The 20,172-nt window shown below is 39.0% G+C and overlaps 2 protein-coding genes across 2 annotated transcripts in view; one reads left to right on the top strand and one right to left on the bottom strand.

The window, feature by feature from the left end:
* Nucleotides 1-3,776, top strand: part of LOC134748623 (cell growth regulator with RING finger domain protein 1-like) — a 56,316-nt gene extending 52,540 nt beyond the window's left edge. Inside the window, exon 7 of the mRNA XM_063683421.1 lies at nucleotides 190-3,776. Within this exon, the coding sequence (XP_063539491.1) occupies nucleotides 190-332 (143 nt within the window). The 3' untranslated portion in view covers nucleotides 333-3,776. The remainder of the gene's footprint in view (nucleotides 1-189) is intronic.
* A 6,018-nt stretch (nucleotides 3,777-9,794) lies between these two features.
* LOC134748552 (intraflagellar transport protein 46 homolog) lies at nucleotides 9,795-19,936 on the bottom strand. The gene is made up of 8 exons (XM_063683340.1): nucleotides 19,550-19,936; nucleotides 19,365-19,476; nucleotides 17,628-17,784; nucleotides 13,384-13,550; nucleotides 12,761-12,861; nucleotides 11,950-12,062; nucleotides 10,721-10,841; nucleotides 9,795-9,944 (listed from the first exon to the last, which is right to left on the bottom strand). Exons 1-8 carry the CDS (start codon nucleotides 19,814-19,816, stop codon nucleotides 9,795-9,797), a joined length of 1,188 nt encoding a protein of 395 aa, XP_063539410.1. The 5' UTR covers nucleotides 19,817-19,936.
* Nucleotides 19,937-20,172: the final 236 nt, after the last annotated feature.

Consider the following 20,172-nt stretch of genomic DNA (forward strand, 5'->3'; position numbering starts at 1 on the left):
ACCAAACGGATTTTAGTGGACGGAGGGAATTTTTTATAAAAAAAAATTTATGTAGATCTCTGCTGCGTGACGTTGATCAGTCTGTTAATTGTGGCTAGTGCAACTCGCCCTTAAGTTTTTACGTGTCTTCTAAAATTAGTGACTTTTTATTACAAAACAATGTACTGAAATAATATTTTCTGTTTACAGCAAAGCTGGACAAGTGCCCGATGTGCCGCAGCGCCATCACGTCCTACTTCTGCATTAGAAACGACGAAGAACCGCTCTCTGAGCTCAAGCAGCAGCGCTTCCCGTTCAACAGGCGGCTCTTCAACCTGTTCCACTACCACTAGTGGAACTAATTCCATAACTGGCAGCATGTTCCGACACTTCTGCATTAGAAACGACGAAGAACCGCTCTCTGAGCTCAAGCAGCAGCGCTACCCGTTCAACAGGCGGCTCTTCAACCTGTTCCACTACCACTAGTGGAACTAGTTCCATAACTGGCAGCATGTTCCGACACTTCTGCATTAGAAACGACAAAGAACCGCTCTCCGAGCTCAAGCAGCAACGCTTCCCATACAACAGGCGGCTCTTCAACCTGTTCCACTACCACTAGTGGAACTAGTTCCATAACTGGCAGCATCTTCCGACACTTCTGCATTAGAAACGACGAGGAGCCGCTCTCGGAACTCTAACAGCAGCGCTTCCCGTTCAACAGGCGGCTCTTCATCCTGTTCCACTACCACTAGTGGACCTAGTTCCATAACTGGCAGCATGTTAGAAACGACGAAGAACCGCTCTCCGAGCTCAAGCAGCAACGCTTCCCTTTTAACAGGCGGCTCTTCAACCTGTTCCACTATCACTAGTGGAACTAGTTCCATAACTGGCAGCATCTTCCGACACTACATTAGGAACGATGATGACCCGCTCCCCGTCGTATGTTCTAAACCAAATGGAACAACTTGCTACACGTGTTTTAGCACCAAAAGTAAAATAAATGTTTCTAAACCATTATGGGAACATCTAGACCCATCACTAGTGACTCGTTTTTCACCAGTACTAGCAGTTCCACTAGTTAAATTATATGTTTGGGAACACGTACTAGTAAAAGTAGAGACACGAGCACTCAGTTCTATACACATTTAGTGAAACCTACTGTTAAGTATAAAAGAAATAGAAAACTGTTCTACACTAATGGAACACACTCAAAAGTTCCATAGCCACATTGGATTGGCTTCGAAACGTGAATGTGATTAAAGTATAAAAAATAGTAATTTTAAAATGGGCACTATTTTACTTAGAAATTGTAGTGGACTTACAATAGCAGCAGTGAAGTGAATGCCATCTGACTGAAGTGATGTGAATATGACTAAGTGATAAATATGATAAATTCAGTGTTAACTTATGATAAATTGGCGATAAAATCGTAGTATCGTCGGTCGATGTATATGAACTTTTGGGACATTTAAACAGCAATATACTCTTTAAAAAAATATGGTTGCCTGTAAAGTCGGTTTACGGACGATAATTTTCCGTGATAACGTCATAAGAAAACGTTGATGAAAAATTGTATACTTTTATTTATGAATTGAATTATTATGTGTCCACAACGTGGCCGTAACGTTACCATGGAGATCTGTCCGCAACGTTACCATGGAGATATGTCCACAACGTTACCATGGAGATCTGTCCACAGCGTTACCATGGAGATCTGTCCACAACGTTACCATGGAGATCTGTCCACAACGTGACACTTTTTCGTGCATGCTACCGGTGTTCATCGATTTATAAGACGTTAACACGTCAAAATATTTCTACGATCGGGTCAATGTGGCGAAAACCGGCATATAAAATGTATTGCAGGGAAGACCGTCATAGGACAAGAGCTCTCGTCTTTTTATACTACTCAGACACAGAAAGGAAGAGCTCCTTCTGCTCTACCGACCTTTTGTAGGTGGTGTGTGTGCAAACGCAAGAGTTAGAAGCTACGAAAGAGCATGCAGACGGTCTTTTCCATATTGACCTTGTGTTTGTGTTTCTTTTGCTTTTGAAGTAATATTTTTATTTAGATTGGCCTTAAGTTCTGGGGTTTCTTAGGAAATGTTTATCTACTAATAATATTCTAAACACATCCTATTATCTGATAAACATTTTTTAATAAACGGGTCTACTATGTACTGGCAATTATTTATGTTAACTGTTTAGCTATAGAGGCTATTGAAATTTCTCAGGGTACTATGTGTACAAAATGTTTTATTTTCATGCTGTTGAGCGATAGATGTTGCTCTGAAGGACTTTTAATACATCAAATTTGACATTCATACACAACCGGATACCTGAGAATTTTAAATATCAGTAACTCTTTCAGCTTTTAATTTGGTTTAGTTAGTCAGAATAGTTGTAAGTTATTTTGGACTTGTGATGTTTGTTTGAAGGAATGTTAGTTTTATTATTTAAAATACAAAAAGACAATGTTTATTTGAGATTGTATGCGCTGCGTATATATTTTTGTGTGATATGAAAGAATTTATTATTTCACATTTTTTGTTTATAAATAGATTATTTTAGTTCAATTATATGACTGTGAGAGCCTTTTAGAAATTATATACTATATGTAAAAAAGTTAACTGGGGTATTAGCGACTATAGGGCAAAGAAATACTAGAAAGAAAAAGTTCGACACTATTTCAACGTGACACGTTTTCCCTTTATGCCACAGATAATTGTACTTCTAGTTTCCTAATAAGTGCATTTGCCCCATAGATCTAATTTCCCCTGTCAATCTTATGTTAAAATTGAAGACAAAATATAAAATAAAGATTCATTGCGTCATTCAAACTTTAAATTAACTATCATCACATTCTATTAAATTATAGTAGTTTACTTAATAAGATATCTTCTGACGCAGTAATGTCTTTACTACCGACCATTATTAATAATATTATAATAACCCTAAAGATATTCTCACAATATTGTAGATTTTCGATCTCTAGTATTTTCTTCTATACTCATCCTATGACGTATAAACATACGATTTACGAAAATTCCTAGTAATTTCATTAGTCAATAAGACGGTTTATAGTTGAAAATGTTGTTTGGATACTTGTCCTACGCTAATATCCACAAAAACATGTGATTTTAGAAAAAAAAATGGCAGATGTTTGCTTGTACCTATTACAAATGTCATATATTTCTGAGGATGATCGTATACTTTCTGGTTATATATTTATGTATTAATAAACCTGGTAAAATCTTGACATATCGACTGTTGACGACCAAACTTTTAACCTTTTGAACGCTTTTCCTCAAGCGTCAAAACGTGGCCTACACCCCAATATCTCGACTAGTGAATGACGAATATAAACCTTATCTGTCATCAGGATTCATTTGCTTTGACAGCGTCCGCCATGACCACTTTAGTGGTCGCTGGCGTGGCAGGCACGATAGCACACGAACTATTTACTGGCTCTTGGCGTTCAAAAGGTTAACGCGTGTATTTTACGTACGATTGAAATATTCGTATTCGTGTGCCTATACTATACATTTTGATATACGTGATAACCCATTTTTTTCATGAATTTATTTAAAATCGTTTTTTAAACCAACGCAAATGTCATAGTTGCCACTAGGGAATACAAACCGGTTTTTATATGTATGAAATTTTGGTTAATAACCGGTTTTCCCATACAATTAAAAACCGGTTTTGCATGCCCTAGTTGCCACTATATACGAATAATTTTAAAACATTTTAACTGAAATAGGTTTGACATGTAAAGGGTCCCACTGACTATCAGTCCGCCGGACGATATCGGCCTGTCAGTTGTGCGGAACTGTCAAAATTTTGTTCTAACTGACAGGCCGATGTCGTCCGGCGGACTGATAGTCAGTGGGCCCCTTAAGCTTTTTGGCACGATTTTATTAATTTCACTTGTACCTAACAATTTAAGTATAATCATGTAAGTCGATTTTAACTAATCAACTTCTAACGCAGTGGTTCCTAACCTTTTTAGTACTCCGACCCCTTTGACTAACTAGGGAACCCATTTTACCCCTCCTCCATAATCATTAATATTTTTTCTTATAGATAGGTACCCCCGTAAAATGCCAGTTTTACCCCCAGGTTAGGAACCCGATATGAATCTATAGCATACCTACAATAATGTGGCCATTGAGCGACAGGTGGAATACTGGAACTCTTCGGCAGCTACTAGAACTTCGAGTTTGGGCTAATATGATTTGTTTTGACGAATCCTATAGGTATAGTATAAATCTTCTCAAATGATTTCTACGCCTAAGACCCTAATCTGTTAAACAAAAGCCAATGTCGTTTAAAAAGCGGCTGTATCGCGGTGGTTTTAAGGTTCAAATCTATGTAACATGTTTCGGTAATGTAGGACCATCGACCACCTCAATGTAGGCGAGCGCTCAAATTATTATATAGAACCTTAGAATCACCACGATACAGCCGCTATTTAAACGACATTGTTGCTTTAGCACGCGCTCAGACACAATGGCCGACCGCTCGCCTTAAGAAACAATGACTTTTTCCCCTCACTAGCTCGGAAAGCCGTCTATTATCCTTTAAAACAAGCGGGGAAAAACGCATTTTATCCACTAGTGGGGAAAGTAATTTGACCTTGGATGGAGCGTGTTTAAGTAGCTTGATCTGTCAAGCTACTTAAACACGCTACTGTTATCTGTAACAAAACGTAAAACGCTCATGCTAATGGTTCGTTCGATATTAATTATCATTAAATAAATGGTTTGAGAATCTAATAAAAAATACCAAATTTAGCTTTATTTAATAATTTTAAGTCATAAACCTTAAAATTCCATAAGAAACGTTAGATTTTTTGTAATGATGTTAAATATAATTCTGAACGCACAAGTTGAGTCGATGCAATTTCAAAACGCATCGTTGACATTTCATACATCAGAACAGTAATGTCAACATTGTCAACAAAATTTTTACTGTTCTTCTCACCGACTCACGTAAAAATCAGAATTTCTAGTGTTTTCTGTTATAATATCGTAAAAAAATTTGTGATTCCAGTGATGAAGATGATCTAACGCCTGTGGATGTTGCACTTTCCTCGCTATAGTGAGGGGAAAAGTTTTGTGTTACACACGGGTGCAAATGTATTTTACTTCTCGTGTGTTGAAACACTCGCTACGCTCAGGATTCTATTTTAGAACCACTCGCTTCGCTCGTGGTTCAACTATAGAATCCTTTCTCTTGCTCATGTTTCAATTCCACACTCGCGGGTAAAATACAACTTTGCACCCTTGTATAACAAATAACTATTGTTTAACAGGCGTAAAAATCATTTGAGAAAATTCATACTATACTTTGGGAGCGTATAATCTGTAATTTTAATACTGCGTTTTTAAAATGCATGTTACTTTGTTGGTAGTCAACAGACGATATATTTGATTGACTCAACTTTTAATTTTCAGAATAATCGTTCTCAGTAATTATGTACCTAACGACGTAGGTAACTAGGTGCATATTGCAACGCATTTCCCCTAATAAATGTGTATATATGTGTGAAGAGAGGCGCTGTGATATCGGACAGGTTCGTGTAAATATAGCATGTATGTTAGTGTTAAACACATAAGACAGTGAAATGCTTGTTATGTACAGTCAGCTATACTATTAGCTTAACACCTTTGCATACAAACCTCTATGCAGGGGGGTAGCGGGCTGTACATCTATCATCTATCGTATACCTCTTGCTTTTAAAGTTTGACTGTTTAAAGGTGTTGTTCCGATTTTAAGTTTATCATTTGTACAGTTGCCATCAGATATATCGGAGCGGCCAAGGCGCTCACAAATATCTGAACACGCCTCTATTGTCAAGGAGTTAGAGTGCGTGTTCAGATATTGTGAACACCTCGGCCGCTCCGATATATCTGATGGCGACTGTAAATTAGAGTCTGACCAAAGCTGTCATCATCATGTGGAATGTCATCAATAGGGGTCATCCATTAACGTTTAGGGGCGGGAGGGGGTCAAGAAAATGTGACAAGGGGGAGAGGGAAGTCACAAACTTTGTGACGTCACTAACTTATTTAAATTATTTTATTCGCGGTACAGTTAAATAACAAGTTTTTGGCAGTAATCATTTTTATTCGTTTAATTTTTTTTCCTAATCAGTTTTGGGTTAAAAATTACTAATATTTTTTTTGTCAAAAATATTTTGATTAAATATAATACCTACTTAATTCGATTTGCCAATTTTGTTGAAAAATGTGACTTCAAACCAGGGGGGAGAGTTTGTGACCAAGTCTGACAAGGAGGGGTCAAAAAACCTAGAAATTCATTCGTGTGACGTAATTAATGGATGACCCCATACTGTAAAATTTCTTTGAAGATGACACTCCCTCACTTTGTTCTGTTGAAGTAGGTGCACAGTTAGCTTATACAGACTCTTAAAATATATTTTTTTGTTCTTGCATTCTTGAACAAGTAGTAACACATCACGTCATATGTATAGGTATTTGAAACGCCTGGAAATTAGGTTTCACTTTTTTGCCCTTAGTTTAATGTATATCAAATACTTTAAAGTATACAAACAAGCAATGACTACAGCTTAAAAAAAGGTGTTTTGATGAAAGAAAATTAAATAATAACCCCATACTATACGATACGATTATCTATCTCGGTAAAATACGTATTTTACCCACTTTAATTTATTTCTAGCTTAGTCCAAGCATTTTATTGTAAATTATTTTACGAGTAGTCTTCCAACTATGAATCCTATTGTTAATGTCGTAGATCTCATTATCGCGTTACACCCGACACTTAGATTATCTTCAAAATCACTTTTCGGACTGTCCATATATCACGTGACGTGTTTTTCGATGAACTTCAACTACTGTTGTCCAGAGATTTTGATCGCGTTTTATAAACGTAATGTCACATTGTCACACACACGTGATATCAACTCTTAATGTCACGTGGTATATAGACGGCCCTGTAGTTCAATTTAGTGATGTTACACCTAGTAAGTACTCTTTGGTCCAATGTTTTAAAATAAGTTACTTAGTGATGCAAAAATGATAAGAGGAGTAACTTTGTAGGTACACTAATTTCTTTAATGTTCAAGAGGGGCTATTCCGTTATAGTGATTATACCTACCCGCTTTAATTTTATCACAAACTGACAGGGAATTTTATTTTATAATTAGGTGATCGCTGGTCAGTTAGTAACATTATAACATTTAAAATTTTCGCGTTTTGAACACATATTAACCTTCTCGACGCCGTGTCAAACACAAAAGCTGTCATCCAAACGCCACGTCATCGAAGTGTCAATACTGAAATTGAACTTTATGCATATGCACGTAGGTCTATGTTGATCTGTGATTAATCGGTCTTTGGCGTTGAACCTACGGTGCGTATATATCGGTCATTGGCGTCCAAAAGGTTAAAGGACCCAGTTGTAAATGTGATTTAATATGTAGTTAGTAACATTATTGAGAATAAAGCCTGTTGCAACCAATTGACGTTATTACCCCTCTATCGGAATAGTCCCTCTTGTACTTTTGTTTTTTAATTCACTAGATTTGGACCAAAGCATTATTTAGCGACAGGATCAGATACTATTTGCCGTCCACGCTCATGGTAATATGCGTCAATCTGCCAATACGTTAGTATACTATGTACAGTTTACTTTTGGACTCCTTTAAATTAGCTTTTTCTCGAGGCTCAACTAACAGCGATAATTGTATTGTAATTTTCTTGTGTTTTATGCTGAGTGTAATTCTTCAGGTGATACAAAACATATTTACGCGATTGTACTAATTTATAGATCAACTTTCGTCGATTTGATTTTTAGCATGGGACACCCCTAGACTTAGCATTACATAGATGAGCTATACGCGTGCGCCCGTGAGGGACAGAACATACGCAATGCGACAATATGATTGGTCAAGTTTATTTGTTGCCCACAATTTAAGGTGGGGAATAAAAAAAAATGTGACTGTGACAAAGACAAACAATAACAGCGGTCACAAAGGTGGCTTACAATAACGAATACAATCGCGTACACAGGACTACGCCACCCTGTATAATGTCTTGTGTTCCCTAAAATATTACACGCCGGTCGGTATTTTGTTTGAAATAAGTGCAATGGCAATACGTATATTAATTTGGTAATGCCACAGTGTGTGATATTTTGAATGTGTTTATTGATAATATAGATTCTAGTCTGTACTGCTGAAAGTTTTCTGTAAATGGTGAATTTAATTTGTTTAAAAATGTGAAATAAAGGAGTCTAAATAAATGTTATTAATCAAGTGTTTAGATATCGCAATTCGGTATTGTTAAAACGCTAGTATTAATACAACTAAAAAAGTGTATATTTTTATTTAGAACATTGTAACGAAATTGGAAAATAAACGTAATTGCCAAAGTAATTGTTGTTTCATCTTCAAATGTTACCACTGGGGACAATCTGGGATACATTCCTTTTTCATGCAAGTATGGTGCGTGCAATGCGGCTCCATCTCGAAATTTGATTTTTTGAGATTACTATAGACTTTTATAAAAAAAAAAACAGGAAAAGTATCCTTTAAAGCCTTGAGCCCATGTGGCTGTATTGCAGGCACCATACGTTATATGCGAAGCTAAAAGTTTTTAGATATTTTTGTACACTGTGGACTGTGCGTTGTACTTTTTTGTACACTGTCCGATATTCTAAACATTAGCTTATTTTTCCAGGTAGGTAAATTCAGATGAAACCCAATATTCAAGTAGCGCCGATATTAGCCTAGCTGTTACAGTGTATGAAGTCGTACGCAAGCAGATATTTAGATAACGCAGTTCCAAAGATTCTATTAACACATTCACTGCCAACGTTTTCGTAGCGCTACGCTCGTAGACGATCCCAGCGTTTTCCCGCTTTGTAGAGGTTAGCGCGTAAGCTAACAGAACGTCGAGAGGCGGGGTACTTGCAGGCTTAACGAAGCAAGTTGGTAGACCACCCCGAAACCTGTCAATATCCCGATATGTTAATATCCAGAGGAAAATGGGGACTACTTACGGAGAAGCGGTCGTCCCCTTTCCTCTTAACGCTAGCACTCAATGAACGCGGGGAGCAAACCGGTATACGTTCAAGTAGCTCTTAACAGTGTGATTAGGCGAAACTCGATTTAATCTAGGTAAAGCATTGCTAGAGATTTTACTGGAAATATTCAGGTAACACAGGCCGCGTAGCCAACCTGCCAATCATCGCACTTAAACTATCGTGAGACATATTTCAAAATATTTATCAGTACGGTTTTTACTCACTATTATTTTTAGTCGCTTTTGGCGACATGTTTTGGATTCTTTGGGAATCCATCCTCAGGCACGAGTGTCCGCGGCGGTTGTACGTCGTGCACTGCCCGCGCCGCCCGCCTCGTCGCTCGTTGCGCACGCGCTGATGGGGCGGGGGCGGGGGCGGGGGCGGGGGGCGCGGGGCAGTCCGCAGATGGAGTCGTCAAGTGAAGGTCTGGTAGGGCGGCTGTATCGAACGAAGTCAAGCATAATAATAGTGAGTAAAAACCGTACTGATAAATATTTGGAAACATGCCAATCGCTTACGCTCCGTAGCGATCGAAACGCAACTGTCACTGTCGCACTAATATGGAAGAGTGATAGAAAGACACAAAGCGTTTCGTTGTCGAAGCGATAGCGATTGTCACCTTGGCTAGGCCGGCAGTTCTGTATGAAAGCGAGTAGGAATAATGAAATGGTGAAAAAACCTAAATTAGTTTACCTAATGGGACAATGAAAATTCAATAAATATCAAAACCAACATTTATTAACTTAACCGACGCTCTCTTTTTCCTCCTTCTGCCTCTCGGCATACAACTGTGAGTTCTTGACGTGCGTGTACAAACTGAAGAGTAGATGCAGCGCCTGCACGCGCGCCTGCAGCGTGTCGCCCGCCACGGGGATGTCGAACATACCGCACACCTGCAAACATTACTTGTCACTAAAAGAATATCAGTAAAATTATTCTAAACTGTTAAATCCAAAATAAAGAAAGGCCATCAAAATGAAGATAATCTCTAGAAGGTACGCAATAATGTCGCCAGTAGGTCGAATTAGGTATACCCCGTTTTTTAAGGTTAGGATTTTGTAACCTCAAAACGGTAATTAACTTTTTCTTCCGAAATGCCAGGGTTCCTATGATATCTAATATGTAAACGTCACTATGATTCAGTGCATAGTTACTCAGATTAGATAAAGATAAAGATAAAAGACATTTATTCGTGACGATCACAACACAAGTACGAACATGTACAGACAACAACAGCAAGAAAAGAAGAGATCATCAAGTGTGCATCACGAAATGGACCCAACTCAGCATAATGCTAGCTATAAAGCCAGCGCTGGTCTTCCGTAGGGCCCATTCGGTGATGCCACGACAGATAACACACAAAGATACATATTATACAATACAATACAATACAAACATTACAATTTAATTTTTGGTGGTAAATGTTACCACTACTTTTGAGGTTATACAATTTCTAATCTGAAAAAAAAAATGGACTATAAGTAAAGCGATGTATTGGGTATTGCCTGCAGTTAAGTAAGTACATGTAGTTTTAAAAAAAACGAGTATTGAAAACCCGGCTAATCTTGCGGGTGCGATTACGGGTCAGCAACAACATCCTAAGTATAGTCGTTGTTTGGCTGGTAAATTTACATCCCTGGGACCAAAGGTATATAAAATAATACAATACCAGCTCCGCGTACTGCGACAGCGAGCAGTCGAGCGTAGCGGGCGGGAAGCCGACAGTGTTGAGCGCTTGTTCCACACTGTCCGGCCATTCCTCCATTAGGGTGTCGATGTCGGGCATTTTCCTGAAAATATATATAATTATTCATTGCTAGTGATCCCTATATTACTGTATGGTGCTGAGACATGGACAGTCAAAAAGCGAGAGAGACAAAGAATTGACACGCACGAAATGTGGTGTTGGAGACGAATGCTGCGAGTATTTTGGACACAACACCGTACAGACGCTCCGAGGGTCGCCGCCGCCACATTCACTCAGTGTAAAGCCCGGTTCACATTTGTCTGACGTGTCGTGTCGTGTCGTGACGCATATCGGTTTCATACATTTAATATGGTTACGTTCACATTTGTTTGATGCACGCTGCGTCAGACATATCGCTGACCCAATATTACAGGGTTATATGTTTCACTTTTATCGAACTGAAATTTGAACTTTATCATAGTGACATTAAGTAAAATTTCAACTATCTTGAAAATGTAACATCCCTGTAATATTGAGGCAGCGATATGTGCACGCAATCATATTAAATGCATGAAACCGATATGCGTCACGAACTCACGACACAACACGACACGACAGACAAATGTGAACCGGGCTTAAGGACGCTCGCTCGACGGGGCGCGGGGCGCGGGGCGTACAGCGTGGCGTCGGGCTCACTAGTGATGTGAGCAGCGTGCACGTGCACGTGCACGGAGGCCGCTCCTATACGTTTGCATTTGTTTAACATGCACGCCGCACGCGTCGCCCCAACGCACGCCCAACCCGAGCGTCCACTCAGGCCTTAAGAGCTTGTTCCCACTATGTCGGATGTCGGTCTGATTTTTAATCGGGTGTCGTAGCGGCAGAACATTTTATATGAAGCTGTTCACACACGAACGACAACGATTTTGTGTCGGATCCGACATAAATTATCGTGCGTTTTGTCAGCCCTCCGTCCGGAAAAAAATCGTGTCGGCGGCGTTGTTCACGTGATGTCGGATGTCGGACCGACCCCGCCCGCGCCGCACCCCCTGTGCCTCCCGCGCGTCAAATGAGAACCTCAAAAATGGCACCAGGTGCGGTCGTGGCCGACAGCCGACTAGTGTGAACAGAGGCACCGACACCCGATTAAAAGTCGGCGCCGACATCCGACATAGTGGGAACGAGCTCTCACACTCGTTGTGCACACTTACCGTGAGTAAGCCACGGTCGGCGGCGGCTTGGCTTGGTGTAACTCGCTCACGTCTTTGATCCAACGATCAAGCGCTTTGCTATTTTTCTCAGCGTTTTCCAGCTTCTTAGTCACCTGAAATTAAAAATACATTTTTCAATAAAAGTTCCTTACACACTTCATCCTTTCTAAATATTCCGTTATTCGGTTTCTTGTCTAAATCACTTGGTATGCGACTGCGATCCTTGTACAAGAGTTTTCTCAACCTATACCTACAACCATTATCCATATCTACAAAGAATATTTTAAATAGTTAAGAATATTTTTATTAGAGATAAAGATAAAGAAAGTTAATTATTCAAGTATACATATTATATACAATGCGCTTATGAACGTCAAATAAAGCTACGCCGGCTGTTACCCTATACCTCTACACTGAGAAGATTTAAAGCCCCCATAGTTTGGTAACTATTTTACAATAAACAAAGTTATAGTCTTCACCATATCAGCCCTTTATCGCCCACTGCTGAGCATAGGCCTCTCTTCCAGTACGCCACTTGTCCCGGTCCTGAGCTAATCTCATCCAGAAGTGACCCGCAATCTTCCGGATGTCGTCCACCCAACGAACCGACGGACGCCAGGGGCTTCTTTTATTCTAAAGCGGCCACCATTCCGTTAACATTTTAGTCCACCTGCCATCACTGCCTAGCAACATGTCCCGCCCAACTCCATTTTAGTTTGGTAATGGCGAAGTTATAGTCTTATAGTTACGAAATCATTCGCGCACCCAATACCCCGGGTGGTAATAAAGTTTTCAGCTGTTGAGGACTCACCACAGTGGGTTTGGCGCTGGTCTTGGACAGCGCTCGCAGCTGCAGGTGCAATAAGGCAGACTCGCTCTGCTCGGCTGCGGGCTCATCTAGCACTGTCAGACCTGAAATGATATATGTTTGACAATAGGGTATTACACTGTATCACTACATAGTATATAACAGTCGCTTCCTGCTGTCTGTCTACCCCTATGTATGCTTAGATCTTTAAAAATACGCAACGGATTTTGATGCGGCTTTTTTCAATAGATAGAGTGATTCAAGAGGAAGGTTTATATGTATAATACATCAGCATTGCACCCGAGCGAAGCCGGGGCGGGTCGCTAGTTTAAAAGAAATTTTTTCACACCATGCATGAAATAAACCACTAGATAATTATTAGAACAAAATAGATGGCAGTTATTTTTAAACACAATTTCTATTTATTCAATCGGATTGAAGTATAAAAAGTAGGTGAGTTGACCGTGCCGTCATTGTCTAATGTTTTATATAAATTCCATATTAGGAAATCGTTTTGACAGTTCAAAATACCTGCTTTTCTAATAAGTGGAATTAGAAAAGGAGTTCCGCTTGTAATATTAGTAGTTTATTATGCAACACGGCCCTGATTGTAAAAAGCGACTTACCTAGGTTGTCGATATGTTCTAAGAACTGTTCGCCGAGCTGTTCGCCGCGCACGCCTCGAGCGGGCGTGGTCACTTTGAGGAACGCATCTATGTCGCCTACTGCCGGAACATACTCCGGTACAAACGGCTGTAGCTTGAACTCAATGTCGATTTTCTGGGGCGTGTATCTGTCAACAACGTAATGTGTGTATATATAGTGTAACTACTTAAAAAACACAAATCAAAACATTTCATAAATAATTTGATTTGTTTACGAGTTGAACAACGTAATGTTCTTAACACATGATTTGTGGGAATGCCAACCATGCCAGCCAACAGTAACCTGCAGCTCCAACTTCAGGGAACTGGGCTGAATGAACGCGATACGGGATCGACAGCCCGCCTGCTTCCGGCCGGGCGTCCCTACACTACTTATAGGTACATCCACACACACACAAATAAAATGTATCGTTCTGTGGTAATTGTATTACATATTGTTTTATTCATCCGCAGGTACACACTCAATTTGTTTTACTTTCATTCACTGCTCCAATACATTCACGCTAGCTTTTTATAAATCGACATAAAAGTAATCTTAAAGGATTTAATTTAAATCAAAATGTTTGAAATATGTTGGCTACTAAAAGTACTAAAACTTATGTCGAGTATGTCGACCTTGTCGAAAGTCTAATGTAGAGACCTTCAGTTAATATTAACCCACTAATGCATGCCACACTACAGATATGACCGACGCTGACCATGGATTTTGTATTTGTTTTTAGGTAACGACTTCTCATTATTCGATTGCCCAATTAGAAATGAAATAATTAACAAAGAACGAATAAAATACCGGTTTTGTTCCCGTACAAAAAATACCGGTAGGTATCCGATAACTGACGCTGACAAATGCAATACCAAAGTATAACTACCAGCAGTATGACTAAGTACAGAAAATTGCAAAATTTTCACTACCTATGTCAACTGCAGCATTTGTGACATTTTCAACCAAAAGGTACCACATTGTCGCTTGTCAATAAGGTTGATTTTCAATTGAAGCTATATGGAAATAGCGCCTTATTGACAACGGCAAAATTGAGAATGGCACATTTGGTCATCGACCGACTCGGGCAAGGATACGTAATCTGCGAATCGGTCGGTGTGTTTCCACCAAATGTCCAAAATCATCCCTTTTGCTTCGAGTCTCATTTCCAAAACGTCACTTTAAAGGGGCCCACTGACTATCAGTCCGCCGGACGATATCGGCCTGTCAGTTAGAACAAAAATTTGACAATTCCGTACAACTGACAGGCCGATATCGTCCGGCGGACTGATAGTCAGTGGGCCCCTTATCAGAATTAGGGAGCAGGATGTCTGCGAAATTTTTCGTTTTTTTTTACCTAAATTACCTACAGCATAGGTCACTCGAAAAGGTGTAAAAATTGGCCATTTTTGATCGTACTATTTTAGTTAGGGTTATTTATTATGCGAAAGGGAAATCTTGCAAATTTAGCACTTTGTAGTCGGACGACACGTTTTGTGGACCATTTTAATGGGTTTGTTCCGTTCATCGAAATTCGCTAAAACCCTAACCCGCTAAAATAATATACTGATAAATGAATTAACTGTGACACTGTTAACCTCATAGACCTAGCATTACATAGATGAGCTATACGCGTGCGCCCGTGAGGGACAGAACAAACGCAATGCGACAATATGATTGGTCGAGTAGATTTGTAGCCCACCATAAACCATACTAACTTTACGGTGGGGAATAAAAAAAAGTGAGACTGTGACAAGGACAAACAATAACAGCGCTTTCTCTGCTACTCCTACTGAAAGATACATGAGACTATCCCGTTCGGTCATTTCCCCCCACCCCTCATGCCCGATCCAGTTATACTAGATTCATGGTCAACCTACACAGTTGCTAATTAGTTAAATTAAATTTAAACTGTATCACATTGAGCACACGGTCTAATTTTAGCTGTCGCGGTCAGTGGAGCGACAGTGCGCGGGCGGTCAATGCGGTGCGATGAAGCTGGAGATGAAGTAGGTACACACTGTTAATGTTAACAGATCATTTTGAACCTCATTGCAAAGAGATAAGGTATACCAAGGGTTAGTTAAGAGTGTAGCTGGGTAATACTTTAATAATGTGTGAATGACTTGATTATTTCTAGACTTACTGAGCGACTGGAAGAAAGACTTAATGAAGGTTAGCGAAAATATTGAATTTCGACCGATTGTTGTCGTATTATACGAAAAGCATCCACTGTTAGAGTTAGACCAAGACAAGTTTGCAACGATTTTGATAGCACACGCAGTACAAGTGTTATTTATACGTCATAATTTCATAGAAGTTTTACGTTTAAAATAACACTTGCACTGCGTGTGCTATCAAAATCGTTGCAGACTTATCTAACTCTAGCTAACTCTCTAGCTCTAGATAAAGTGTATAAAGTTTTTAAACTTTTTACCATACTGCGAGGTACCTAAATATGCAGGTCACTGGAAGCTGGAATAAGCTTAAGGACCACCCTCGACATTATGCAAAAAAAACTGGAGTGCAATATAAATAATTAAATATTCTCAAGCCTGTGCCCAACAAGCGTCTCTTTTTGACCCAGTCGTTGACTGGTAAAGAATGTCTTAAGGCATAAAGTCCGCCATTTGTACTTATTATCTTATATGCAATAAAGGTTTAATAAATAAAAACCTAATCGACTTCCGAAATATATTAAACATTGAATTTTTATTGGACCATTTTTACCTCGAATAGTAACTCTATCCTATAGCTAAACGTATGTCCTGTAAACGTATTTATTTATTTCACATTATTCCAATCATAATGTCTTGAATTCTTGAGTTAAATAAAAAATGCCTGTCATGACCGCCAATGACTCAGACAATAAACTGAAATGCTTTGAATTTTATTTTCAATTTCAAAACAAAATACGTCACTGTAAGTAGGCGAATGTTTAAAAAGCTTAACTCCGTGTAACGTGTTAAAACAAAAACGTCATAACTGCATATTAACACATAGGTTGTTAATGTGTTTTTGTTACGAAGCATCCGATATCAACTAAATTGGCAGAACATTTTTAAGCCAATGTCAACGAACCGATGACTCGGTTTCAGGAAACTTGTTTGCTGCGATATGTTTAGCATTTTTGGGTGAATATTCAGTTTTAACGGCAATTATAGTAATTGTATTAATCGTATACCTATCGTTATCGTTATTATTCTAGGTGTCTAGTTACCTGATAGTAGATTGTGTTACAAGGGAGCAAAATGACATATTTATGGCGAGGGCGTACATTGAATCCTAAACGAAGCGAAGGATTATATAATAGAATCCCGAGAGTAACGAGGGATTCTAAAGTAGAATCCTGAGCGTAGTGAGGGATTCAAGTGTGTTACGCCCAAGATGGAAATAATTTTGCTACCATGTGACACATACTGCTTTTCACATCACCTATGAGGTAATTATGATGCTACAAATATTATTTAAGCTAAAAAAATAATGTGCAAAAAAATGTAAAAATAATGAACAGAAAAGTGTTACTTTGATCCCTCCTAGCAGGGAAGAAAAGTGCCACTTTGATCCCTCCTAGCAGGGAAGAAAAACCCCTTTTTCGAATTGGTGATGTGGAAATAAATTTACTTAAGCATCAAGCGTTGTATCGTCTCTAAACAATACATTCAGATAATAAAGTAACGCTATAAACAGCATTTATAATCAACTACTGAATATTTAGTGGGCCGCCATGTTATGGCACGCTTCAGCGATTTCGATAATAAACGGTAAAAACTTAAATTGCAGTTAAAAGAAAATACATCGCAATTCATTAATGGAAAACATATTCAATTATGTAGAATCTTCATATTACAGCAGTGTACAAGTATGAAGATGGACGCTACTGACGCATTGCACAGAGTTCCCTCTTTTGAGAAGCATGAAGATAAACAATGACATATCGCTCTCAAAGTTTGAAAACAAAGGAAAATTTAAAAAATTCTCAGCTTAGGCCGAGACACGATTTCGCGACCTTGGGATACCAGCCGGCCACTCTGAACTGCGGAAACTTCCGTGGGCAGCGAATATTTCAACTGTATATATCCCACATGCTTATAAGAGCGTTTTACGCCTGGGGCCGGGGCAGTAAATTTTTCCTTTATTACACCTTGTGGTATCATTAGCTCTCTCTGATCTGTACTCTGTACCAAAGTAAAATCTAAATATAAGCCATGAAATTGTTACTCACTTCATGATGTACTGGAAGATGTTCTCTATGTCAGCGGGCACCTTCAGGTCCTGGAACTGCTTGGGATCATAGGCCCCCTCTGCTGGTATCACCACGCCGGTTCGCTTCTTTCCGCTGGCTAGAGGCCGGTCCAGTCCCAGTTCTGCACTGTCGCTTTCTGAATTATACAAGAGGGCAGAAATATTGAAAAAAGTTGATGCAAAAATTTTACTCCCATATAATTTTTCAGCCATACTAATAGTTTACGACTTGAATTCGTCTACAATTTTATTGATTCCTTTATGCAATTGAAAAGATGGCTACTTATTTGTGCTATTTCCCACCAAAAGGGTACTTATTGTCGGTTGTCAATAAGGCGCTATTTCCATATAGCTTCAACTAGAAATCAACCTTATCGACAAGCGACAATGTGGTACCTTTTGGTTGAAAACGTCACATTTACATGACTAATATTCGTTACACAAAGAAATCATCTTTTATACATCATTTAAGGGTAAAGATTTGAAATCATCCTTCTGACCAACGAACGCAAACAGCTTTTATCAAATAAGAAAACTTTTGCCTCTACCTATAGCGCCCCACGTCGCGTCGGTGGCTCCATAAGTATCACTGGTATCACTAAACCATAGTTACAAAATAATTAGGTATACTCGATGCAAACAAAAAACAATGAAAGTATTTATACAAAACAATGAAGCTCGTATATGTTCGATATATGTAGGTATATTCCGTGCAGAGGTTTTCACAGATTTGCTAAGTCTATGGGATATATGCATAGGTATTATATTAATATGCTGAAAGCGAGAACCGTAATACGCTGGTAATTAATACAAATTTGGTGAATTAATTAATGTGTCCGGTGTCGAGAGTTTGGCAACTGGCACGAAAAGCCAATCAAAAATTTTGCATTTTGGCACATTAAGAGTTAATAACGGTAAGTTTTTTGCCAATACCTTTATACACCTACGCAAAGTGCTCGGCTCAATTTAAATGCTGATTTACATTACACACCGTAAAGGACAAAGGATGTGACAAATAAGATAAATCTCGTCATCACAGATCAGATGTACCTATGGCAGCTTAGTATATTCATATCAATGCGTAGTACCAGTACCTATAGTAGTATATATATATAAACGAGCTAAGAAAAACTGCTAGAAGAAAACAACATTATCTATCTTCGACTATTATGTTAATTCTAACATTCAAATAAATTAATACCGACCGGTCTGGCCTAGTGGGTAGTGACCCTGCCTGTGAAGCCGATGGTCCTGGGTTCGAATCCCGGTAAGGGCATTTATTTGTGTGATGAGCACAGATATTTGTTCCTGAGTCATGGGTGTTTTCTATGTATTTAAGTATTAATATATTATATATATATATCATTGTCTGAGTACCCATAACAAAAGCCTCCTTGAGCTTACCGTGGGACTTAGTCAATCCGTGTAAGAATGTCCTATAATATTTATTTATTTATTTTATTTATTTAATACCTACTTATTATATGGAAAAGAAAGATTAAGAATAAAATGAAGTAGATAAACAAAAAGGGGATTGTTCCAATTAATAATTTCATGTCAATGTGAAACTAATCCATATGAACCGCGTAGGCAACTAAAGGAACTGGCTAACTACATAATTCAAGGTACATTAATGAATTATAACCTATGAAAAATGTACACAACAGCAATATATAATTTAGACGACTGTTTCCTCATTAGGATTAGGTTATCGTACCTGAATTTTCCGAGGAATCTGCCCGTTTGTTCGTCGGCCTCCCTTTGACGCTTTCATCCTTCGAAGATTGTTTCGATAGCTCAGCTTTCTCGGGCGCCTTCCGTTCCGGACTCTGCATTACACAATCGGCCATAAACGGACAATTAGATAACAAACAATCTCACATATAATTAAAGATATCTTACCGCATCTCTCTTGATATTGTTTAAGAAATTCTCATTCTCAGGGTCCGAATCGCTTTCGCTTTCCGAGTCGAAATCGTGTCGCGCCGTGTGTCGCGCTGGTGGGTTGAATTTGGACATGGCCGCTTTGACTACCTCTTCGTCAGAGCTAGAAGGACTATCGACTTCCCTAGCGTTGACTTCTACTGTTTCGTCATACATACGGGCAGGGTCGCTGATAACTTCGCTCTCCTCGTGATACGTTTGACAGTGTTTGTCCCTCATTGCCATGGCAACGCGCGCGCGAGCGAACCTCCCTGCCCGAGCGCTTGGGCAAAAAGAGTCGAGCAACGCCCTCGGAAACTAGGACTTTTTGTGAAAAATAATGGCTCGCTGATATAGCTTGGCACGGCATGGTACTGGTGGTGTCGGTATATCACATGCATTTACCGTTATGATAATGAAATGAACACATGACAGGTGTATTACTAAACAAGAATATTGAACGCTGTAAATAATAGTACAGTCATCGACATGAATAAGATGAGTTATTTAGAAAGTTCAACTATTCATCACAACTCTCAATACCTACCAACATAAGGACATTAGAGTTCATTTTTAGGGTTCCGTACCCAAAGGGTAAAACC

This window comes from Cydia strobilella, chromosome 16, assembly GCF_947568885.1.
Source record: "Cydia strobilella chromosome 16, ilCydStro3.1, whole genome shotgun sequence".
Lineage (NCBI taxonomy): Eukaryota > Metazoa > Arthropoda > Insecta > Lepidoptera > Tortricidae > Cydia > Cydia strobilella.